The 25,534-nt window shown below is 44.8% G+C and overlaps 2 protein-coding genes across 4 annotated transcripts in view; one reads left to right on the forward strand and one right to left on the reverse strand.

Annotated features, from left to right (window-relative positions):
* JAM3 (junctional adhesion molecule 3) overlaps positions 1-25,534 on the forward strand; it is a 109,177-nt gene that overhangs the window by 54,623 nt on the left and 29,020 nt on the right. Inside the window, exons 3-9 of one of the 2 annotated variants that reach the window (XM_037842002.1) lie at positions 301-414; positions 6,175-6,327; positions 6,792-6,994; positions 7,921-8,020; positions 9,517-9,646; positions 9,739-9,793; positions 10,123-12,266. In XM_037842002.1, the coding sequence (XP_037697930.1) occupies positions 301-414; positions 6,175-6,327; positions 6,792-6,994; positions 7,921-8,020; positions 9,517-9,646; positions 9,739-9,793; positions 10,123-10,158 (791 nt within the window). In that variant the 3' untranslated portion in view covers positions 10,159-12,266. Of the gene's footprint in view, positions 1-300; positions 415-6,174; positions 6,328-6,791; positions 6,995-7,920; positions 8,021-9,516; positions 9,647-9,738; positions 9,794-10,122; positions 12,267-25,534 lie in introns of those variants that run through there. The other variant, XM_037842001.1, reaches the window with a different exon arrangement.
* The window catches only part of NCAPD3 (non-SMC condensin II complex subunit D3), a 64,597-nt gene continuing 52,578 nt past the window's right edge, over positions 13,516-25,534 (reverse strand). For both annotated transcript variants that reach the window (XM_037841999.1, XM_037841998.1), the window contains 10 exons: positions 25,334-25,467; positions 24,875-25,074; positions 22,676-22,786; positions 20,405-20,587; positions 19,620-19,762; positions 19,267-19,406; positions 18,208-18,285; positions 14,409-14,483; positions 14,260-14,320; positions 13,516-14,169 (listed from right to left, as the gene is read on the reverse strand). In XM_037841999.1, the coding sequence (XP_037697927.1) occupies positions 14,061-14,169; positions 14,260-14,320; positions 14,409-14,483; positions 18,208-18,285; positions 19,267-19,406; positions 19,620-19,762; positions 20,405-20,587; positions 22,676-22,786; positions 24,875-25,074; positions 25,334-25,467 (1,234 nt within the window). In that variant the 3' untranslated portion in view covers positions 13,516-14,060. The remainder of the gene's footprint in view (positions 14,170-14,259; positions 14,321-14,408; positions 14,484-18,207; positions 18,286-19,266; positions 19,407-19,619; positions 19,763-20,404; positions 20,588-22,675; positions 22,787-24,874; positions 25,075-25,333; positions 25,468-25,534) is intronic.

The raw sequence follows: 25,534 nt of genomic DNA on the forward strand, positions 1-25,534 counted from the left end.
TAATCGATTCCTGCTCTGGCTTTGTGCTTACACATAAGAGAAATGTCTTATCTACAAGCGGATGTTAGGGGGTCAGTGTATATATATAGTACAAGTCCTTGTTAAACGCCTTTATTATTTTCCTGGCTGAAATCCATCTTTTATCACTGTCTCTTGGTGCCTCGATGTGGTTCTGTTTTCAATCTACAGGAAAGATGACTCCCATACCAGAGAGAGCTTGCAGGGTGTAGTCATGCAGGTAAGCCGGGGAGTGCTCTGTGAGCACTAAAGACCGTTTTCTTTTTTTTTTTTGCTCATTAGGTGTGGAACTGTCTTGTATCATTATGGATTCACAGACAAATGAACCCAGGATTGAATGGAAGAAAATTCAAGATGACCAAACAACATATGTGTTTTTTGACAACAAAATTCAGGGTATGAGCCTGTAGTCTTCTGCCTGCTGACCTCTCCTTTGTATACCAGGCCCGGGCGCTTCACTCATGGCTGGAAACTTACCTCTGACTGACCTACATCAACAGCTAGGACTGTGTTTTATAACTTATGGAAAGTTTCAAAAATATGCAAATGTAGTGAGAACAGTATGTTGACCTTCCCTGTACCTGTCATCCAGCTTTAGCAAGTCAGGATTTTAATCCATCCCAAACCCATCTTTTCGAGGAATCAGAGTGAATTTTTTCCTAGACCATCTTTTTCTTATGGTCCTGACGTTAGTGATATATGTGAATTATCAGAAGGATCCTGGGTAGCAGAAAGGAGATGAGTGTTTTCTGAGCATTGACTGTGTACCAGGCCTGGTCCCGGGTTCTGGGTACCATCTTGAGAAGGCACTTGCTAGACAGGTTAGCAGGATATTATCCCAATGTTAGAACAGGGATGTTTTAGTTTCATTATTGCTAAAGGAAATACCAGGCAATAGATTGGCTTCAATACAGTTTTGAGTCTAGGAGAAGTCCAAGTCATGGTGATGCTTTCTTCCCTAAGACTGGCATTCTGGGGCTGGCTGCTGGTGATCCTTGGTCCTTGACTCCTCTGTCACATGGCAATGCACATGGCAGCCTCTCCTGGCCTCTCCCTTCTCTTCAGAGTTCTCTTGACTTTCAGCTTCTGGCTGCTTCCTCTGTGGCTTTCTCTCTGTGTGTCTGAATTTCATTTTGCTTATAAAGGAGCCCAGCAATAGGATTAAGACCTATCCAGAATGAGTTGGGCTACACCTTATCAAAAAGTCCTCTTTGCAATGGGTTCACACCCACAAGAATGGATTAAGTTTAAGAACATATTCTTCTGGAGTACATGGCTCCAAACCACCACAGTCCACCCTCTGGAACCCCAAAAGAAATGTTCTTTCTACAAGCAAAATACATTAATTCCATCACAACATCCCAAAAGCCTATGTCATTTCAGTAACAATGCTACGTTCAAAGTCTCATCAAAATCAGTTATAAATGTGGTCTGTCCTGGGGCACAGATCCCCTCTGTCTCTGGACCTATGAAACCTAGAGAACAAGTTACCTGCTTCTAATATACAATGGAGGTACAGGCATAGGATAAACATTTCTGTTCCCATTCTCATTCCCATACAGAGAAATTGAAAGGAAAACAGGGGTCACAGGTCACAAACAATTCCGAAAACCTTCAGGGCATACTCCATAAGATTTCAAGGTCTGAGAGTTATCCATGGAATGATGTTTTGTCCTCTAGGCCTGATGGAATGGCAGCCCCACCCGTTCTAGGTGCTTGCCCAGCAGCCATGCTTTCCTTGAACACTGGGCTGAAGGCTCTACCCTTTCCAAGCATTGGGAGGGCAGGCAGACTCTGCCATCCCCGGGACACAGGCTCCACCTCCTCCAGCATTGGTGGTGGCTAGAATCACCAGCAGCCACCCTGGAGTACAGGCTCCACCCTTGCTGAACCTTGGGGTGGTAGCACTCTTCCTGAATAATGGAATGGAAGGCCCACCCTCTCCAAGCGCCGGGGCAGACTCACCCTTTCCACACACGTGGATGGGTTTGCTCTCTTGGCCTGAGAAGATGTCTTCAGTCCAGACCTTAGCTTCCATGGACCTTCCTTTGAAGTGATTTTTCCCTCAGTCTGTCCCTTCTCTGTCCCTTTTAGTCAAGGCTGGCAGGGTTCATGAAGATTATGCAAACGACTTATTAGTTTTGCATGTAATTCACAGGGGTCCAATCCATCAGACAAAATAACTTTCCACAGATCCTTCCTTGATAACTGCATCTCCAGTCCTGACTTCCACTGAAATGACTGACTGGATCCATGTTCAGTTAAACCCTCACATGGAGCACTACTCTCTGGGGACCTGGTTTCCAGAAGCTCAGAATATTCCAAAGCATCAATTTCTGGTTTCTTTGTGCCTAAGAGTTCAGTTCTTAACTTATCCCTTTCCCCTCACATTTCACTGTAAGCTGCAAGGAGAAACTAGACTGTACTTGACATTTAGCCTGGAAATCTCAGCTAAAAATCCAAGCTTATCACTCTTAAGTTCTGCCTTCCATCTGACATCAGAATTCAATTTCACCATGTTGTCTGCCACTTTAAAACAAGGATTGCCTTTATTCTAGTTTCCAATAACACATTCATCATTTATTTCTAAGGCTTCATTGGAAGTACTTTTATCATCCAGATTTCTACCAATAGTCTTTTTAAAGCAATCTAGGCCTTTTCTGTAAAGCACTTCACAATTCTTCCATTACCTCTACCCATTACCCAATTGCAAAGCTGTTTCTGCAATTTTGGTTATTTACAGTAGCAGCATCCCATTCTTAGTACCAAAAACTGTGCAATTTCCTTGTTGCTAAAGCAAAAACTATGCAGTTTGTTGGCTTAAACAGTGGGAATTTATTGGCTCCCATTTTGAGGTTAGAGAAGCCCAAACCAAGCCCTCATCAAAGCAATGCTTTCGTCCCAAAGACTGGTGTTCTGGGGCTGGATGTTGGTAATTCTTGGTCCTTGACTCCTCTGTCACATGGCAGTATACATGGTGGTCTCTCCTTTCTCTTCTGGGTTCTGTTGATGTGCAACTTCTGGCTGCTCCCTCCGTGGCTCTTCCTCGGAATTTCCCTCTATTTATCAAGGACTCCAGTAATAGGATTAAGACCCATCCTGAATGAGTTGGGCCACACCTTAACTAAAGTAACCTCATCAAAAGGTCCTACTTACAATGGGTTCACACCCCAGGAATGGATTAAGTTTAAGAACATATGTTTCCGGAGTACATGGCTCCAAACTACCAAGCATAGGGTAAGCACAGGGGCTCTGGGATATGGAGTGGAGCTGGAAATGTGCTTAGGGGAGCCTTCCCAGAAGTAACACCATGGCAGAGATGAGAAGAATGGCTAATTAGCCAGGCAAGAGGATGGGGTTGGGGGAGGTGGGAAAGGGTTTTGGGGCAAGAAAGAATGTTAGGTATAAAGATGTAGAAACAAAAAATAGCTTGGCTTATTGGAGAAACTGCCAGTTCTGCACCATAGCTGAGCTAGGAGAGGGGGTGAGGGTGGAGTGTCTAGAGATGAGGCTGGAGAGTCCAGCAAGCCCAGGGGGAAAGGTTGAATGCCATTGGTAAATGGACATCATCTAGAGGGGCCTGAGACCCTGAAAGACTTTAAGAAGGAAGTGATGTGATCACATCAATATTTTAGAAGGATTGAAACAACTGCTTTGTAGAGAACAGATTGGAGATGGGGAAAACTAGGAGCAGGGGCACCCCTTGCAAGTTGCGCTACAGAGACCTGGGTGGGAGAGGATGGTGGCCTGGACGCTAAGGCAGAGGCAGTGGGAAGAGAGGACTGTGCTAGGACTGCACTGGGACTAGGGAGGGAGAGGGAGGAGTTGAAGGTGACAGCACGTAGGACATTTTCATTCTGACAGGAGGGAAGGACTTAAGATGAGGTGCAAATGCAAGCTTATAAGTGGGGTGGCTTCAGAAATGTTAATAGTTGAGGATTCAGAGATTTTGTGGAAACGATCTAAATTCACAGTCTTTCAGGAGTCATAGGCTCTTTGAAGTTTGCTTTTTCACCTATATGAAGCTTTTCACCTTTTTTTTTCTTGAAGAGATGGAAATGCTATTTTCAGAAAACAAATTCATTTTCTTTGGCAAATTAGGCTGCCCCCACTAAACCCTGTACATGCAGTTCTGATCATTGGAGAAACAAAGTGGGAATTTAAAAACAACAAAAACTTTGTTTCTGGGAATTAAACATCTTACCCTTAGCAGTAGGGATGGGGGCTAAAAGGGAGAGTATTTACCTCACAAAATATGAGGCTGGAGGAAAACTTGAGTATATTTGGTCTTTTCTCTTACTTCAAAACAGGACTACATCCAAAGCACCCTGATAGATTTTTATTTACTATCTTCTTACATGGTAGAAATTGTAATCCTCTACCAATGACTACTATATAACAAACCTTTCTATTAGATGTGTTTGAAAATGTTCATCCTCTATTGTAAGCCATCTTACTATTTTTATTATATTATGGTAAACCCTTCATATACATGCCACCAATCATCAAGTAGGTTTAGTAATAATTAGTTTCTTCTTTTTTCCTAATTCTTTCCTGTTTGTTGTTCTTCAGGTTCTTTATGCATCTTTCAAAGAGTGACTGTCCTATTTTTTAATTTTATTAAGATGTAATTCACATAGCACCCCCCCAATGTAAAGTGTACAAATTCAGTGGTTTTTAGTATATTCACAAAGTAGTGAACCATCACTGCTAATTGCAGAACATTTTCATCATCCCACGAAGAATTCCTGTACTCCCCATTCCTCTTCCTCCCAATCCCTGGCCACCATGAATGTGCTTTCTGTCCCCATGGATTTGCCTATTCTGGACCCTGCATATAAATGGAATCATAGAATATGTAGTTCTTTGTGACTGGTTTCTTTCACTGTGCATGATGTCTTCAAGGTGCATCCATGTGGTAGCATGCAGAACTTCATTCCTTGTTATGTCTGAATAGGATTCCACTGTATGGCTGTGCCACAGTTTGTCCATTCATCTGTTTTGTTGCTTGATGGACGCTTTGGTTGCTTCTTCCTTGGCTATTATGAATAATGATGCTGTGAACTTTCATGTGCAAGTTTTTGTGTGGCCCTGTTTTCATTTCTCTTGGGTCTGTGCCTAGGAATGGAATTCTGGGTTATATGCCAATTCTTTAACATTTTGAGGAACTGCCAAACTTTCCAAAGCAGGTGTACCATTTTACATTCCCATCAGCAATATATTTTTCCATATCCTCACCAACACTTGTTATTGTCTGAATTCTTCATTCTAGCCATCCGAGTAGTTGGGAAATAGTATCTTATGGTTTTGATTTGCGTTTTTCTAATGACTAATGATGTTGAACATCTTTTCATGTGCTGATTGGACATTTGTGTATCTTCTTTGAAGACATGCTATTTAAATCCTTTGCCATCTTATAACCAGATTATTTGTCTATTGATGAGTTGTAAATCCTTTATATTATTATTGATACTAGTTCTTTGTTCACATATATGCTTTGCAAACATTTTTCCTCCCATTCCATGGGCTGTCTTTTCACATTCTTGATGGTGTCCTTTGAAGCACAAAATTTTAAAATCTGAGTACAATTTTTCTGTTTTTCTTTTGTTGCTTGTGCTTTTGTTGTCAGATCTGAGACCACTTGCCTAATCCAAGGTCATGAAGATTCATGTCTATGCTTTTCTTTTTCTGAGAGTTTATCATTTTAGCTCTTACATTAGAGGTCTTTGGTGTACAAGGTGTGAAGTATGGGTCCAACTTCATTCTTTTGCATGTGTGTAGATCCACTTGTCTCAGCACCGTTTGTTGAATGTTGGGTGTTTTAAAAATAGTTTGCTTTGTTTTGTTTTTCTTGTTTAATGGTGAATCCCTCCTGGGGATGATGAGAAAGAAATGAGGTCCCTGGCTTCAATAACAGAGAGACATGTAATGGATGTCTCTTACAGACCAGGTAATATTTTGGGTGCTCAGGTTACAAATAGGAATAAAACCCAGTTCCTGTCCTCAGGGAGTTCACTTTTATACAAGAGTAGGAACAGAAACCATTCTGCAGTCTTCTTACTGTGGCATCAAATGCTGGCCCCTGAAATGACCCTCTTTAAGTGGCAAAGACATCTTTAAAGAGTCTTTTAGTGCCCCATGTTTTTATTTCTATAGGAGACTTAGCAGGTCGTGCAGAAGTATTGGGGAAAACATCCCTGAAGATTTGGAACGTGACACGGACAGACTCAGCTCGTTACCGCTGTGAGGTCGTTGCTCGAAATGACCTCAAAGAAATTGATGAGATTGTCATTGAGTTAACTGTGCAAGGTAGGAACTCATGTGAAGCTAAAATATTTTTGCTCCTTTGAGGTTACAACAGACGACCTACAGAATAAAAAACGATCAGTTCCTATTTTGATTTCTTTCTTATCAAGCTGCATCTGCAAAGGTATCACATGACTTAGGGAGGGAAGGCACAACTGAGCTGAGGCTGCTTGAATTGGGGGAGAAGAGAAGGGAAATAAAGCCCCTGTGTCTTTCCTCCATCAGCTCCAGGAGGGGCTCAGACACACTCCTCCATACACCTTCATGAAGGTGAAAGGAGCTACAAATGTGTACTCTTCATGGGCAGAGTGGTGGCAGATCACATTCCCTGGCAGATGTGATGAGGTGCATGACGGGGGGCAAGAGCCCTTGTCTGGCTCTCTTGTTTTTGGAGCTGATTGCCAGCTTTGATAAAAATAGTGCTGTGTTGCTGGGATTTTAAACACCAACCCATACTCTTCCTACAGTGAAGCCAGTGACTCCTGTCTGCAGAGTACCCAAGGCCGTGCCCGTTGGCAAGGCGGCCACGCTGCACTGCCAGGAGAGCGAGGGCTACCCGCGGCCTCTCTACAGCTGGTACCACAACAACGTGCCGCTGCCCACAGATTCCAGGGCCAACCCCCGATTCCGAAATTCCTCTTTCCTCTTAAACTCGGAAACAGGCACTCTGGTAAGCTCTCATCTAAGAGGTGAGGATGGGATGTCTGTTGGGGTAAGGGATGCCTATTGTTGACGAACAGGTATTAAGAGACATTAAAACCTCCTTTGTAAGACGGGTGCTAAAAATCCAGAATGTTGGAAATTCTACAGGAAAAAAGCCCCCCTCTAACCTTTTAAACAAATTCTAAGGGGGCAAAATAATGGAGAAAACCTGAGGATTAAATGAGGCTAAAGGGAGATATTAAACACATGCAAGAGGTGGGCTTTGTTAAGATCCTGACTTGAATAACCAACTGTAAAGATCACTAGGAGACAAACCGATTACTGGCTGGATATTTGATCACAGTAAGGAATTGTTAATTGTTTTAGTCATCATAGTATAGTGGTTATGAGTGTTTTTTTTTTTTTTTTTAAAAGAGCCCTACCTTTTAGAGATACATACTGAAGTATTTATGGACAAAATGTTTGGAATTTGCTACAGAGTAACCCAGTGGTGGTGGTGGTGGGCAGTGGGGGGCACCGAGGCCATCACCAGCATTACACCAGGCTCGGATGACATAGAGGTTCTTTGGGAGGTGCCTTTTGATCTGCAGTGTATCCAGCCTCATACCATGGTAGTAGCAAGTCCTATTTTAATAAGATCCTTCTGGATTTGAATTGCCAAACTATAGCCTGAAGAGCAATCAGAGCCTCCTTTACCCAAGTAAAAGTAGAGAGCCACCTCTCACCCAGTATGTTGTTAGGCTTTGTTCTCCAAATACCGAAGTCCTATCATCGTTACAGAGCTTTTCGGCAAGAGTGTGCGGGGAGCAGACCTTGTCCGTGTTCCGGGTCAGCTGGCTCTTGCACAGGATGGCAGCCTCTTCTCTCTCTTTTCCCCTCAGAACCCTGCCCTCTGGATGGTCCTAGTTACTCACTTGTAATTTCCTGAGACAGGTGTTCAGTGCCGTCCACAAGGAGGACTCCGGGCAGTACTACTGCATCGCTTCCAACGACGCAGGCTCGGCCAGGTGTGAGGAGCAGGGCATGGAAGTCTGTGAGTTATGTTTTGAAAACATTAATAGAACATTTTTAACTTAAAATCAGACGATAAGTTTAGACAACTCTTCTGCCATGAGTCAGCTTTTTGTAGAGCTGACGATCCACCAAAATCTACTTGGATACATTGAAAGGAAAGATGAGAAAGTTCGGAATAATAGCTAAATGCTCAAATAATAAGTGGTTCTTGTGTGTATCTCCTCAAAACACTTTTTGGTCTTCTAGGTTGGCAGCATAGCTAATTATAAAACTTGTAACAGTGAGTTTAATAAACTCCATTTCTCTGGTTACTGAAATGTAAGGTTGCCTCTAGAAATTTACCTAGTTATGGCCATTTTGCAGGAACTGAAACCCAGGTCTTTAGCCCAGTAATTTTATCCTGTTCTGTGATGATCCTCTCTCTAGGGTATTGGTTCTAAAGGGGAAGTGTTGGGGGAGATGGGGGCAGATGGGTTATACCAGGATCTCTTGCGGGAGCTTTGTGAATCTTTCCCTCCTCCCTATTTGCACCCCGTATTGCTGTGCTTTCCAAACCTGCCTGATCACAGCAGTCATTTGGGACCACGTTTTACAGATTCTAGACCCCACCCCAGAAGGTACTGAACCAGTCTCCAGGGGAGGTCTGGAAGTGTGTATGTTTAAGGCAAGCATTCCAGGTGATTCTTCTCATCTGTCAAGTATGGGAAACTCGGCTCTAGGGTAGTTTCCTCCTGGAGAAAGACTCCTGGGCCTTGCCTGAGACCCATTAAATTTCTCAGGATGGGGCTTGTGAATTGACATTTTAAAATCAAAATTTCGAGTCAGTCTTTTAAATGCACACTTAAATTTGAGAACCACTATTCTAGGATAAGGGAATATTTTGAAAAGTTCCAAGTTCCAACTTAGTTGGCATTTGCTGATATATTCCTTATTTTCACAAGCATTTTTATTTTCATAAAAGAAACAGCTACCAGTGCTACTACACTGAAGATTTCATATAGAAATAAGAAAAGGGATGAGGCTGATATGGCTGGAATCAAAGGGCTTTCCTCCAGGGCTTTCAGATATGAGACAAACAGACTGAATGGTCAGGTTCTCACCTGGTATTTTTGACTTTGAAATACTTTATGTACTGCTCCCTTCTCCCAAACAATCCAAAAGGAGGCCCTGGGAATAGGGATGTTTCTTCCTTAGGTGCTTGACTCTGGTTCTCTCCTAGTAATGTAACCATTTCCTCCACTAACAATATTCTCAGGGATTTAGCCAAAGGATTTTTAAGCCTTTTATAAAATGCCAACCCCATTTTAACAGAGTTTTAAGTTTAACTGCATTTGAAGTCTGAGTACTTATTATAAGCGAAATAAAGAGTTATGGTGTCCTGTATGTTCTAGGCTAGAAAGAACGTAAGTGTTCTCAGTTCTTCTGGATGGGGTAGGCATTAGGTGGCAGAGGAGTGGTCAGGATTTCTTATAAGAGGAGATTGTCATCTCTTCCCTCAAACCTCTTTCTCTGCAGATGACTTGAACATTGGTGGGATTATTGGGGGGGTCCTGGTCGTCCTTGTTGTCCTGGCCCTGATAACATCGGGCATCTGCTGTGCATACAGACGCGGTTACTTCATCCACAACAAACAGGAGGGAGAAAGGTGAGCTTGACCTCAGAGAGAAAACAAAGCACGATCTGCCATCAGTGTGGCAGCCAGCGGTCACTGAACTGCCCTTTTCTCCTACTTCACAGCTACAAGAACACAGGGAAGCCAGATGGTGTCAACTACATCCGGACAGATGATGAGGTAAGGAGAGGAGAGAGAAAGGGCATACAGCAGGGAAAATGGCACTCCCACTTGGAAACCAAAGTTGGTCCCATAGGAAAGGTTTCCAGATGATCTTGTAGAGACCCCGAGCTCATGAGCCTGCTCCAGTCACGCAGTCTGCTAATGGCATGCAGTCTGCAAGCTCTAGTAGATGCTAAAGCCTGATTACTTCATTTGATTTCAGTTTTGCCATAGGTTTCCTCTGCAGGGAAATGTCAGATCTGACCCTGCTTTTCCCTGCCCTCTCCCACCAGGGCCCTTTGACTGGTGGAAGATGGCCACTTTCTCACTCTCTGTTGGCTTTGCAGGGCAACTTCAGACACAAGTCATCCTTTGTGATCTGAGATGTGACAGCGTGGCTGCGAGCACATGCAAATACCTCCATTAGCAACTCTGATCAAGGGCAACCTAGGAGCAAAGTGCACTTGGAAAGAGCTAGTTCTTCATGCAAAAGCTTTTTTTTTTCTTTCCCAGCCAAAGTTGACTGCTGCTCCTTTCTTACTTTATAACAAGCCACATAAATAAATAATTTTCCTCAAGATGGGCATAGTGATCACAAGAAAGGACACAGAATTAGTTCATTGATTCCCAATATGTTTCTGGCATGATCCCACATAGCATCAGGGTGATTTTAAATGTCTTGCTCACATAGACCCGCCTGTGCTAGGGCCCTGTGGAAACACAAACGTGATTTACTTGCCATTGTCATCTGCGCACTGATACTGCGTGAGGGTGGCAGGGCAGCTGACCAGCCTCATCCTGGGGCCCGGTGTGAGACTTACCACACAGGACTCTGGAGCAGCCAAGTTGGAATCAGATGGACCCAGAGAAGAGGCTTTTTATGCAGTTAACTTGTTTTAAATTGGCCCACAGACAGCACTGCACAACTTTTTAAAATCTTTTTGATCAGTGTTGTCGTGGCCATCTTGGAAAATTTTTTTGGATCAGCATTTTGTAAAAACAACCCAAATCAGGAAGGTAAATTGCTTGCTGGAAGAAGAGGTCTTCTTTCCTGCAGGGACCCTGCTTATCCATGGAGGCTTTCAGTAGTTACGGGAATCCTTCATCTTAGGCTGAATCTGAATGGTACTGAAACAACGTTCTGTTTTTCTATGGGTGGGTCTTGTTTATTTTATAAAAACTTACATTCTAAATTTTTGCTAAAGATGTATTTTGATTATTGAAAATTTCTATTTAAACTGTAAATATGTTGTCATACAGTGTTAAATGACATATTTTTTTAAAAAAAGTTCAACTCAAGGTGAGTTCCAAGCTATAGTGTTAAATTGGAAAATATCAATAATTAGAATATTTTACCCAAGGAATTGTCTTAAAGAGGCTTACTGGAACATTCCTTTTTTCCATATACGTTTTAGCATTTTTCACAAGAAAACTTAACGTATTTATACATTTGACTGCTGTTGCTTAAGAAACCTTTAAAAAATTCTGATTGAGCAAAATTAAAATCGCTTTGCTGCTCTCCGAAAGAAACATAAGGAGCTCTCAGGTTAGCTTTGAACTGCCGCTTCCTCAGATTATGGAAACTACCTATGCTCAGAGACCATCTGGAAGCATCCAGGCCCTAACCACTTCAGCTGTCTCCTGGGCTGAGCCACAGCTCACTGCTCTGCACTGCCACTGGCTGCTGACTTGGAAGTGCTGCCAAAGAGCCCACTTTGATTTCAAAGCCCTGACTATGGCTTTATGTTCTGATTAGCTTTAATATTGTTTTCCACATACCATGCAGCACTCAGTTCATTCCAGGACAGTTTTAAGGTGGACACTTCTGGAAAGTTGGGTGTTTTCCATGTGGCACCCAAGCCTTTGGGTTCCCTGACATTAGTATGACAAGTTTTTTTTTTTTGGTTCTGGATGGTTCAGGAAACAAAGCAGCTACTGCTATTTGTGTTTTAAGTCCATTTTAATTATTTGTACATCTCATACAACTATCCATGGCCAAGGGCCATTGTGAAACAAAATCTGTCAACTACAATATTTTTTTAAAGAAAAATGAATTCCATTATTTCTCTTTGCTATGAAGAAAGCACTCTGACACCACAGGTTCTCTGCCTCCCTTCCTAATAAACCATAAGAAGGTGGCAGTGGGCCCAGCCTTTTGAAGACAATATTAAGATAGTGCAGTCTGGGTAAAAACACCTGGTGGTGAGGAAAGTGAAATACCTGAATCAAAAGGTTTCTAATTTTGATTTTAAATTTCCATCTGCCTGAGATACCGCTCACTGTGGGGGACATTAGAAACATCATTCAGAGGCCTTTGTTCAAGAGCAGAGGCCCCACCTTGAATCCATTGCTGTGGTACACTCACGATGTGAAGTGGTTTGAATTCAGCAAGGAGCTTCTCAAAAAGAGCAACTCTAATTCCACTGTGTGCTTGAAGGACAATTTTTATGTAGAATGTAGTCATCTTGTGATTAAACTTTCAGTGTCTTAATTTTTGATGCTTTGACTTTTTTTTTTTTTAATTGAATACTTGACTTATGTTGACTTTTCTTTTTTAAGTTATGAGATACTTTGCCACAGGATGTTTGGCAGAAGTAGTGGGCAGCTGCAGTAATTGCTTTTCTTCTGCATGTTTCTCCACTTCTTAGAATAAGACTCGACTCTCCCTTCCTCTTCACCTCCTCTTGGAAGAAAGGAATAGCTTTCCCCTTCTCTCTTTGCTGGGGAGTAACACACTAGCCTCCATCTGGCTAGTGACAGGGTAGCCTTATTGCCTCCCTTTTTTATACACTAAAGCCTTAACCCTAGTGCCATGGGCAACTGGGTCTGACAAAGCAGAGAACAGTGAAATGTGGAGTCTGGGATGTAGTTGCCTCTTAACTGCAAAAATGTAGACAGAAAAGGAAAACTGATGTATTTTTGAGACACATATGTGACTAAAGATTCAAGAGACCTCTACAAGGCTAATATTCTGCCCTTCGGTGTGGATGTTGCTGTACATAGTTATTACAGACCTGTACTAACACACATATAATTTGGTATTTGTTATGCCTCGTTTATAAAAAGCTTTAAAAAAAAAAACCAACTCGGCCTCATTTCTTGCTTTCTCATTTTCTCTTATGTTGGGTTGACTGCTTCTTCCTGATATTGTTAGGCAGTACATTTGAAATGGTACAGTCCCAGGTGTAAGGAGAGCCTTCCATCGTCACTGCCTGCCAGGTGCCACTCAGTGCCTGAACTGGAGGCAGATCTGTCCCCTGGAGAGCTGCTTGGGGACTCGCTTGAGCGGTGACAGATCCATGCTGTGTTACAGCCCACACACGTGGCAGTGTCAGAAGCACAGTGACCTTCCACTCACAGAGGAGCTCTGTTCTTGTTTCTATAATATGGGGACTAAAAACATGAACCAACCAAATCTCTTCCTGGTCCTTCCTGGAGAAAACATAAACACATGTGTTTTCAGCTTGCCTAGATTCATGCCACCATTGTGGCACAGCGGTCCTTAGCAGGCTGGCACGGCCCAGCATCAGAGCTGCACTGGGGAGAGGAAGCAGCTCCTTCACAAGCAGGAATCTCACTGATACACCACCAAGGAAGTCTGCTGTTAGGAGGCAGACAAGTATGGGACAAAGGCAAGAGGCTGGACAGATGAACCAAACCTTACAAACAAAATGAAAGATTTGGCTTTGTTCTTCCTAAACGCTTTATGTAAAATTAAAATGACTACTCATAATGCTCTGTTGTACAAATGGAAGGCTGCACTTAGGCTTAAACTTTATTCCAATTTAAAAAAGCTGTACACTTAAATCAGCACTATAAATAAAAATATCACAATCAAATTTTGCCATTACATATGGGAAAGTATGTACCATAAAGAATTCAAACTCAGCGACTAGAGGCTTTGATTTATATAAAAGCAAAGCAAAGTGCTACGTTGTTTTCCTTTACAGAGCTTAGCAGAATGTACTTGACACTTTCAAATGGAATAAAGTTATAATATTAAATAGCTACACTTTAGGGCTAAGAAAATCTAAACCTAGCATTTCTCTATTATTTTACAATTTTTCACTGCATATTTCATAAAAAGAAATAGAGAAGATTTTCCAGCAAACAACATAGGTGGACTGTTCAGGAACGCTGGAATCAAAGGAGCGGCTTTGGGATTCCATACTCGGGTGTTTCCTGAGGTGTGGGGAAGTGGTTTGTCTGCCTCTCCCCAGGCAGGAAAGCAGCAGTCTCCTGAAGTACACCGTCGCCTTCGGGACACTCCCTGGAATGAACTGTTTTAGTTGGCTGTTTTCAGGGGGGTCTTTCGGAGAGATCTCCTATTGGGGGTTGGCTCATCTTTATTCCTGGCCAGGGACTTCACATTCCACTGCTGAGGCTTTGGAGCCCTAGGGAAAGGAAAGATACAATCGTTCTGGAACAGAAAGAAAAACCCTGCTCCAAACACCTACCTCAGAAGGAACTCTTGGTAAACTTACGGTTTATCAGGCAATGATAAACATAAAATCTCACTATCTTGATTCTGGGCTTCAGTTTTCTCTGAAAAGGTCAAACACAGACAAATTTAGTTTTTCCAGAATTCCCAAGGTGGGCAATGTATCAGACAGGAAGCGTTTCAGGAACTTGCCTTTGGCTGAAGAAGGAGTCTGTGGTATGCTTATGTAGCTGACCCCTGCTCCAAATGTCACATCATTGATGGTCTCTGGGTAAGGGGGAAACATCATCAATAAAAAGCAGGTCAGACACAAACAGCAAGTAAGCAACCTGGGAGGACAGTCACAGGGTTTCTGCCATTTGTAGCCTCTACATCCTACAAATCAGTTCCCAAACATAAGGACCCCTACGTGCCCTGGACAGTGAGGTCCGGACCCAGCCGTTGGGCCTCCTGTGTGTGACCTTCCGGCAGTGCGAAGACTCCTTCCTTCCTGGAAATTCCCTTCCGTCACCTCCACAGCACTCATCTCTCTGGACTCTCCTATTTCTCTGTTACCCCCTTGGACTTCTTTGCAGGCCCCACAAGTACTCAGTGATTACTGTCTCTGGCTTTTTCTCACCCACTCCCATGTCCCCAGTTACTACCTCTATGCAGTGACCCCCACTTCCAGCTCAGGCATCTTTCCTGAGTTCTAGTTCCACGTCTCCTACTGTGGTTCCCCAAGATCCCCTGGTGTTTCCTCAGTTCATCACCTCATACTCCTTCTATACTCCTATCTCAAAAGTAGTCAGCTCAGTGAATTGTCAGCCCAAGTCAGAAAGAGAAGGTACTGTTTGCTCCTCCACAGCTGATCAGACACCAGGTCCTGTCAATTCAGACTTCCAAACATCTCTTCATTCCACTGTTTCCTCTCCTACCTCACTGGGCTTGTGCATCTTGCCCTTGAGCCATCCGTGGTTTCCAAGCTCACCCTCAGGAGGCAGGGTAGCCAGGTATTTAAGAATTATAAAAACAAGGCTCTGTCTCTTACTAGCTGTGAACGACTTCTCTAAGAAACCTCAAGTTTCTTCATCTGTAAAATGGGGGTTTATGTCAGGATTAGAGGAGATCATTCATGTCAAGTGCTTAACACAGTACTTGGTACAAGTTAAGTGTTGAAGAAATATCAGCAACTCTAGTCACTAGTTAGTCCCTTATGTCACCAGAGTTTTCTATATGCTTCCTGCTCTACCTCAGCTCCTTGACGGCTCTCTGGAGGAGGGCCTTCCATCCCTCCTTCAGTCTGAGTTGGGCACAGAAGCCCCCCCTGCAGGTTGGCCCCAAGCCCCCTTTGCAAACTCACTTGCTACATACATGTGCCCAGGTCCATCTGTGTCTGCCTGTTGCCATCCTCTGGCCATGCCCTACTCTGTCCCTGTCCCACCTGCATCTCTGCACAGGGATGTTCTCCCAGACCCGAGACCTTTCTTAGGGTCCTGTGCTCCTATTACCTCACTTACCACAATACTGTAACTAAATTTAGTTAAGTTGTGTTTCTTCCAGTAAAACCATACTTATATGAATAGCTGTTTCTTATCTTCCTTGGCAGCCCCCTCCAGTAGCAATGCCATGCTGGAAATGCAGTTGAGGTTTGGTAGCTGGCTGCTGGAGGCACGTGTAGAGTGTAAGGAAATCTGCAAAATGAGCTTGGTGCTTCCTACCTTTCTCCCCCACACCATGACCCTCCTGTGGGTGCACATCATCTATTTCCAGTCTGTGTGCAGTGCTATGCTCCTGACAGCTGCTCCAGCTGACTGGCAAGGGGAGAGCCCCGTATCTGCATCCCTGCCACAAGCGAAGCTTGGTCCTTCTTGGTCCTGCTTACCACTGTCCCTGCGAGGCCTCTCCTTGTGCTGCGTCTGACCCTCCCCTCCCCACTCCCACATTCCTGGTCCTATCCAGAAGCTTGTATACACTGCAGGGAGCCATCTCCATCCCTTACAGAAGCTCTTCTGCCCTAGGTCTTTTGACACCCAGTGCACTCTCTGCTTAGAATCAAAGGCAGAAAGCATCTTTTCTGCCTGAGTTACAGCAATAAAAGGGTCTGGTCCAGTTAAAATCCTAGCTCTAAAAAATGTGCTTTGCTCAGGTTGAATACCAGTGGGAGACCAGAACAGCTGAAAACAGGTAGCACTTCTCTCACTAGCTCTGTGGAGCTGAGACCACTTCCTGACAGGCATTCCCACCAAAACTCAGCCCTCAAAGGAACATGCATTCATAAACCAGAGAGAAAACAGAACAGAGTTCTTTTAGGTTATCTAACAATTCTCCCAGGGAAGAAGGCTAATAGGGGACCCTTCCATCAGCACTTCTTCCTGGTTCAAACAAAGAAAGATCCCCAGAGACTGCTTCAGCAGGAATTTTACACTTGAGATAAGAGAAGTATTCTACTGATCCGGTGACACCGAGAGCCTTATTTTCAGTGCAATGACACATCACACCATGCGCCAGGCCCCACTGCTCACTCAGACCAAGTAGGGGGCCCATGGTGGTGGTGGTGGGGGAGCGCAGCAGAACGAATGCAACCCCCCCCCCCACCACTTCATCAGCATATGGTGCCTAACTGCCAAAGCAGCAGCTCCTGGTGCCCGAGCCAGGAACAGACACACAGAAAACTGTTCTAGTCGAAAGAGCCTACACCTCTTACGTATATATACAGGCGTGACAGGCAGGAACCTGCAATTACGCATTGCCTTTAATGACAAAAGCTTCATGATTCAGCTGTCATCTGGAGAGAGGGGTGGAGGCTGGGAGTTCTGTTCATCCATTAATCCCCCATAAAACAGGACTTAAGTGAACTTCATTATACCTGTTAAATGCTATTCTAGGAGGTCCCAGCATCACAGGGTGACAGGCCCAACAGCAGCCAGAGAACCTGTGCTGACTGGGGGCTTGACCACAAGAGGCCCGCTGCCCTGCTGCCCCATCCTCACAAAGGAGAAGAGCATGTGACACCACCTCACTGGATCATAACGCACAACAGGTGTCTGACAAAATCGGAGTCAGAAAACCCGAGTCTGAGCCCCAGCTCTGCCGCTCATCTCAGCACTCATCAGAACCTGCGTAGGCATGCCAGGCTGCAGGCCCAGTGGGCACAGGGAAGAGGGAAGCAGCTCATAAACCAACAGCAGGGGTGCAGGGTGCCCAGGAAGCAGAACCCAGTTTGGTCTGTGGGGCAGGGAAGGCTTCTTCTGAAGGGCGGGTAGGCAGTAACTTGGGAGGGGGACGCTGTAGGATGGCATGAGAAAGCCCCGAGTCTGGAGGAAGGCTGCAGGGCAGGAGCAAGGCGAGGCAGCGAGAGAGGGGCAGAGGCATACGGGGGACATTCCAGGCAGGGCCTCATCCATTGGACTACAGACTTCGGACAGTAAGAATTTCCTCATACCGTACTCATTTTTTCAAAACAACAATTTTTATGGGTTTTGAGACAATAAGAAACTATAAAACAAAGTAATGGGGAGAAAAGTATTCTACATTTCTAACTCACCTCTAAACACCACCCACTAGAAGCAAGACACATGTTCTCAGCCTAGCGCACAGTGTGGGCTGCGGGGGCTCCATGAGGTAACACGGAGGTGCCTCCTAGTGCTAACAGTGATGAGTGCACGGAGCAGGACGGGCTTGGCAGGGCTGAGCTTCCCGGGGCAGGAGAGCAGTGGTGAGGAGAAGGTTCCAGAGCCACTACCTGAGGCTCTGGGCTCTGCTTCCTAGGGCTGATGGGAGCTTCCCTTGAGGGAGTGAGCAGCAGTCAGCACTTACGGGTTATGATGAAACGCTCAATCTGATCTAATGCACTATAATGCTGCTGAGTATAAGGAGAGTCTTCATCCAGTGAAAAGAACTAACTAACTTGCAGACAGAGTTTTCCTGCTGCTCTAGCAAATGACTAATGACTGGAGGAGAGGGATCAGGGAGAGCCAGAGAAGGCAGTTTACTCAGATCTGCTACTTACTGTCAGGTGTGCTGATTGCTCGCTGAGCTACCTGGTTAACCGCTCCGTGAGACTCTTGGTCCAAGCTGTAGGAAGAGGCTACGAGAAAATGAGAAAATGGAAACTGCTTTAATCTGTCAAAAAAAACCACTGAAACAATATCAAAAAGCGAAACAACCAAATGAAAACATATTTGTAAGCTATATGGCAAAGTTAATATTCTCAATGTTTAAAGTCTTTTTATAAAGAGGCAATCTAGAAAGATATACAAATAAATGACTAACATGTCCACTCTCACTGGGCCTTAAAGAAATGGAAATGAAAACATCACCAGTTTCGGTCTATAAAACTCAAAAAGAAAACAAAAAATGACAAAAGCAGTGCTTCTAAGTAGGAATGCCGACACTCATGCCCCATCCATTGGTGGGGGTATATAATTTGGTATGAATTGTGCAGAACAATTCGACACTGCCAAAAGCTTTAAAAATATTCACGGCCTTTGACTGCTGGGAATTGATCCTAAGAATTACGTACTTAGAGAACTATATGTACAAAGGTGTTCGCTATTCACTGTGACACGATATCAAAAACCTGGCAAACACCTACACTGTCAATCGCAGGGCAGCGATAAGTCAAGGCACTTCCACAAGATGGAATGCACTGAGGTCACTGAGGGGGATGTTTTGAAACAAACTCATGGAAAAATGGTTACTATGTAAATGTGTGTAGGGAGGGAGGGTATAAAACATGTGCGATGATCAGGGCTTTATAAATAAGACAAACAATACACGTGAGTGTGAGGAGGAGGGGGGGTCACGCCCAGCTGCTCTGGTGAGCTGACAGTTCACTCTGTTCTTCAGATCTCCTATCATAAATATGCACGGTTTTATTACCTTATAACCCCAAATCCCCAACTAGTGTTATTTGCTTTAAAGATAAGAAAACAAAAAGCATTTTAAAAGGAACAAGAAGCCTACTGACTTCTTTATTTTTTAAGCTGTATACCCGCCCTTTCTGTATATGCTCTGAGACTAAAAACTGGGTGAGTTCTGACTCTTCTGGCACCAACTAAAGGCGTACCGTGATCGCTGGTTCTGTCCAGACTTCCAGAATTTAAAGTGAAGGGCAACACTCCCAAGCTCTGACTCCGGCGCCTGCTGTTCGATTCCATGGCCTTCTTGACAGAGTTCAAGATGGCAATGGTGCTCAGGGACATGGGCCTGTGGAGGAGATGCCGCACACACTTCATTCCTGACTCCCCTCCATGCAGGAAGCAAGGGGGACAGGCATGACAGTCCCCACCCGCTTCCTTTCAAACGTGCTGCTCATTCATACTCATTCCAAATCCCAAAGGGAAGAGCCGGGTGAGGTGCCCGTGAGTGCCCAGTGGGAGCAGCGACTGGGAGAGACAGCTGGTTCGGCGGGTTCTCTACCTGGCTTTGGGCACCAGCATCAAGGGCCCAGGTTTGGGTGAAGGAGGCAGACCCGGGGCTCCGCCGGGACTGCTCACGCCGGGGTCCACAGTAGGACTTTCTTGGCCATCGGGAGCAGGCATTATTTCTACATTCGGAGCAGCCTGTGAGGGAAGGCAAATAGAATATTCAACTCCTAGCACTTTTTTTTTTCCTAAGGCATCTTCATACACTGTGAGCAAATTCATAATGTATTTTAAAGCCAGGTCAACCCTGAGCCAATAGAACTTCCTCTTCAGAAACAGAGTATTACTGGAAGACCAGCACGTGCAAAGGCTGAGGCATTAAAAGAAAAGGAAAAGGAGTCAGTTAACTGGCAACATTTTTTAGGACAGCAGATCTGTCTGGATTCCTCAGGGCAGCGATAACACTGTGCTTCTGATGGTGAGCAGCCGCTAAACCCCGAAATACCCCGGGGAGATGGTGTGTTCTAGAGAGGAGGGCACGTGGCAGGAAGGCAGAAAACAGATGGAGACGCCAGGAAGACCTGGTTATCCACTTGTCACCACTCTCGGGGCACTCACAGCTGCCTGCAACTACCCTTGCAAAGCCTGTGGGAGAGGATGCTGTCCACAAGTCCGTCAGGGTTAAGAAAGGGGCACTGCTGTGGCCCAACGAGAGGACTCCCACAGGTTTAACTAGGATGGACCTCTGATCACATCTGGATACTGAGAAATGCTGGAAAAGCTGACAGCACAGAGCAGACTGGAAGGCGGAGGCAGGCTTAAGGCGGGCCTTGGATCTACCTGCACCACTGGTGCTGCCTCAGCTCCTTCAGCTGTCCTGCTTGCCTCCACCTGCCTTGCCAGCTCTTGTTCCTGGGCCAGCTGTTCGTTGTACTTCTTCATGTCATACTCAAGTTCTGCTGCCAGTTGTTTGTCAACTGCAAAGAAATCCTTGATTTCATCTCGATAATCCTGCATCACCTCCTAAAACAAGACCCGGAAACATCCTTTAATGTTTTCTGGAACAACAACAAACAAACAACTCTCTCTAGCACAACTTGACAATAACAGGAACTTTAGGATTGATTTTGCTGAGAGCAAAGTATTTCCATTCCATTAACAGGTTAACTGACAGATGGCATATTTCCAAGAAATACCAACCACACTTGCATTTACCACATGCAAGCGAGCATGATGTGAGATGTTAACTAACAGTTGAGATCTCTTAGGAAGCTCCCTGCCTATCTGCCAGCTAACAGGCAATCTCCCAGGTTCCTGGTGGGAGACAGGACATGGAATCATGCAATCTTAGCTTAATACAGAACTTCTAGCAGGGTGCAGAGCTGCCACCGACAGCTCTCCCCTTTCCATCCCTGGAGACCAAGATGGGGGCGGTGGGTGGTCTGGCCTGGCCCTGCAGTGTCCACACTCCAAAGGGTCTTGCAGTTACTGAGGCAGGTCCAGGGTCTCTGAGGAATTCGTCAGAAGGGACTGCAGAGGGGAGGCAGGTGGATGGGGAGCCCTCTGGAACAAGCTGCAAAATGCAGTGAATCTCAAAGGGGCTCCTCCATCTGCACTGGCTTCCCCATAGCTCTCAGGGAGTTAGGGCCATGGCTCTAAGGCCATCTCTGGGTGTTCTTCTGAAGACTGCAGAAGACCTCTGACCACTCTCGGCCAGGCTCCAAGACGGCTGCCAGGGACAAAGCCTCTTTGCCCAGAATTAGGGGGACAGAAGGATATTTTACAGCCCCAACAGGAGGGAAGTCCCAATAAGCAGAAGGAAATCCATCAACTCTTCCAGCTACCACTAGGAGTTGGGCTCCACAGGCAGCAGAAGGAGCATCTGGCCACCTTAACAGAAGGTTCACAATGGACAAGTGCTGGCTGCTGAAGTAAAGCAACAGCATGGCCATACGGAAGAGATGGTCTTAATTTTCTTACATGGGTAAGCAATCAATTTAGGATCTAAGCTCTTTTTTTTTCCTTCTTGAGGTGTAAAACAGTTAAGCAATAAAAACATAAGGATTGCAAGTTCTCATTTTTCCAAACAGTGAGCCTCAACTCCCCTAGGATAAAAAGCTATTTGAAAAATTATATTCAAGGTAATTTTGTTGTAGCCCTTTTTAAAAAAAGATTTTCAGCAGCATTTTTGAGGAAGAAAAAGGCACAATGTGAACAGAGGACCAATTCTGTTCCTTTCTGATAAACATCTTGCCCAGAAGGGTCTGAGGCAAGGTGAGCTCCTAGCCTTGCTCAGACATTGGGGATGCTTCACAGATATTGGCTCCAGTGTGGCTTCCCCACAACACTCCCAAGGCATGCTGTTCAGGGCAGTTATTTTCTGATCTTGTCAATTTGAAACAGTATTCAAGGGAAACACCCTAAAATTAAACATGATGGACCAATTTTCACCTTAACCCTCACAAAAGTGAGCTAAGATGATGACTTTGTTCTTGACCACCCTTAAGAGGATGTTCAAAATGGACTCTAATCGTCACCGAGGTTATACACGCTCAGAAGAGCCAGTGAACTCTTCACAAACTCAATGGGAGGAAGACAAGGATCGACACTGGTGGAACTAATTGTCAAGCTATCGCCTCCTCAACGATTAATTAAAAGCCTGTCACAGTGGGATTGGGAATGCCATAAGGACCAAACTCCACTTTGTCTAGTTTATGGATCGATGTGTAGAAAAGTAGGGGAAGCAAACAAACAGACAAAGGTACCTAGTGTTCTTTTTTACTTCAATTGCTCTTTTTCACTCTAATTATTATTCTTGTTATTTTTGTGTGTGTGCTAATGAAGGTGTCAGGGATTGATTTAGGTGATGAATGTACAACTATGTAATGGTACTGTAAACAATCGAAAGTACAATTTGTTTTGTATGACTGCGTGGTATGTGAATATATCTCAATAAAATGATGATTAAAAAAAAAAAAAAAAAAAAAAAAAAAAAGCCTGTCAGGAGGTGTATTTCTAAAAAGAGCCAGTTGGCCCTTGAGCATCTTGAGCTCTCTGCACCCGCACAGTGCCAGAAGGTTCCACGCCAGGGCAGCCGTGGGCAGCACCTACCCTGAGGTAGTTCATGAGTTCCCGCAGAGCCGGGATCTTATTTTTCTCCAGCACAGTCTTCAGGGAGATGATAATTGGAATAACATTCTCTATGAAATTCCTCTTCTGAACCTGTAGTAACAAAAACAGAGGGCTGTTTTGGAGGCATAAACTTCTGAAGGACAAAGGCTTCCTTGCTCAACTCAGTTCTTAAACCATCACCAGTCTAGTATTCTATACAAGTTGATTTCATACTTTTAATATGATGTTGGGGATATATAGGACCCACTTTCTTACCAGAGACTTGGTAAGCATTACTGCAAAACACTTAGAAGGCTTTGTAAACTAGGAAGGGGATAAATATTCTTATTTTCTAAATGAGGAAGGGAATTAGAAATATGCTGAATTCTTGTCAAAAATCCCCACATAAAGCAATTACAGACCCTTGGCTCCTCCATCCATTCAACATCTTCCCCTTTGGAAGGAAAACAAGCTCAACTCTGGACACCCAAATGATAAGGGTCTAAAAATGGCCAAGCATGAAGACAGTCAGCTCTGTCTCTATTGTTTTTGTAACTCCACGCACATTTAGGAAAGCACTATGTATTTACATAGAACGTGATATAACCAAGCCTTAATATCAGCTTTATCAAGAATGGTCATGCACCATGAATATTTTGCAAGAAATCTCAGAATTAACAATCTCTTAGAATTAACATGTACCACACATATACAAAATTTGTCCTTCTGAACCTGAAAAGTACTTTTTTTATTCCCCCTCAAAGTCACGTTAATGTCCATTGCTTGCAAACCACTCACTTCTCAAAATTATTCTAAGAGTTCCTGAAACAGGAAGGCAGCAGTCAGAGAAGTAAGCAATTTAATAAGTATGAGCCTGAACAGATGGTGAATTTGGTGGTAGTTTTAAAAAACAGCATATGTGCTTTTGCTCAGTAAGTGTCACCAAGCACCTATGCACCAGAGTCAAAGCTGCCCTCTGGGGACCCAGAAATGAGGGCAACAATTCCTGCCTCCAAGTCACTTCTGGACTTGTGTGTGGGCATTCAATGAGTGGCCCAGGGCAAGGAGGGGCTCCGGGAAGGAAGTGGGAAAACAAGGTGCCTATGAAGGACAGCTTCTCTGGAAGATGCCTCTGGAACCCTCAGGAGGGCAGGAGGGCGGGGCACAACGGGATACCTCAGGTCTGAGGGACGAAAGGCAATCTGGAATGGAGAGACCAGGGAGGGGGCGGCGTGGCCCACATCCAGCGAAGAGTTTTGCGTGCCTTGGAGAAGAATCAGGATTTAATTCAGAATGTGACAGGAAACCAACCTATATTTTTAAGATATCTTTAGTAAAGTCTAACTTATAGTCATTAAAATTTACCCATTTTAAGTGAAAGGTCCAGTGAGTTTGGACCAAAGTATATAGTAAGTAACCAGTCCATAATCACATACAGAACATTTCCAACACCCTAAAAGCACCCCCAGCCCTCTGCAGTCAGTCTGCCTCCAACCTATTCAAGCAGGAGAGTAAAATGCTAGAATCTACACCCAGGAAAGACTGCTTTGGCAGCAGCGTGGTGCCCGACCTGGCACAGAAAGGGTGCCGAGGACACTGCTGGGAATGGCACTGGCTTAAACAAGCTTGGCAGCAGTGGAAATGCCAAAGGGAGATGGATCTGCGAGATAAAACGGATGGATGTCGGCAGGATGTGGTCAAAGTCGAGGTCTCTGGAGTCAAAGGCCCTCAGGGGCCAGAGGGGAAATGCCAATTCGCAATCTGGGCCAGTCCTAAGAACATGGGGCCTGGCGAGGGTGACAGTGGCAACTGAGCTGTTCCCCTAAAATGGATTCAGTTCAAAGGCTGACCCTCACTGGCCAAACAATGCACGTGCTTGGATGCAAACTCTGGTCTGGACAGAGACCACGGGAGAAGGCAGAGGAAGGTGTTTTTTCTTTTTTTCCAGAGGGGGTGGAGTAGGACAGGGAGAAGAAGAGATGATTAATTCAGTTTGACGGATTAAGTTTGGGACGTCTATGGCACACCCAGGCAGGCAACGGGAAATGGAGGTGGGCTTATGAGAGAAATGGAGGTGGGCTTACGAGAGAAGTTGGAGCTAGAAACACAGATTTGGGAATAACCACCACCGAGGTGGGGGTCCCAGTCCTTGGTAAGAATGCCGCCAGCCTCTTGGGCGCGCCAGAGGCCCACCCTCACCTGCGAGATGAGCTTTTTCTGAGCCTCCTGCATGACGACGTTTGCCAAAGCCATGTCGTCATCCTCTGCCAGGAGGTCCTTATCTGGCTTGGTTCTCATGGCCAAGAGCTTGATCTCCCTTGAGCTGAGGACATCAAATGTGTCTGCGAGGAGCTCGCTGGCCTCCATGTCCAGGGGCAGGACACCGTCTATGAAGCACGCTGGGAGAGAACAGAGACTGGTTTGGGAGAGCACGCAGCCACCATGTGGGGAGGGGACTCTCAGCACCAGCAGGGCCCATTTGGGGTTGTGGGCAGGATCTGCATGGGGGCAGCGGGTGCTGGAGGAGGACAAAGAAGGACAAAGGGACAAGGGCTCTCCTGCAGCAGGCACTTCACATGTGTACAGACCTGCTGTGGCCGTCATCAGCATGGCATTTTATTTCAAAGACACATTTTGTTCCGAACACGCCAGGCCTACCCAAAATACTAAGGCAGATTTTGGAAGTGATATTGAATCGCTGCTCATCTGTGAAGTGTTCTAGAAGAAACTTGTAGATTTTCATTCGTTTCTCCTTGTTTGTCTTTCCCTTCAGTGAAAAAAGCTGCTTCTCTCTATGGCAAAACAGGACAGTTTGACTGCATTAAGTGTTTGGGTGAACAGAACTTTCTACACATTTCA

The sequence above is a fragment of the Choloepus didactylus genome, chromosome 6, assembly GCF_015220235.1.
Source record: "Choloepus didactylus isolate mChoDid1 chromosome 6, mChoDid1.pri, whole genome shotgun sequence".
NCBI lineage: Eukaryota > Metazoa > Chordata > Mammalia > Pilosa > Megalonychidae > Choloepus > Choloepus didactylus.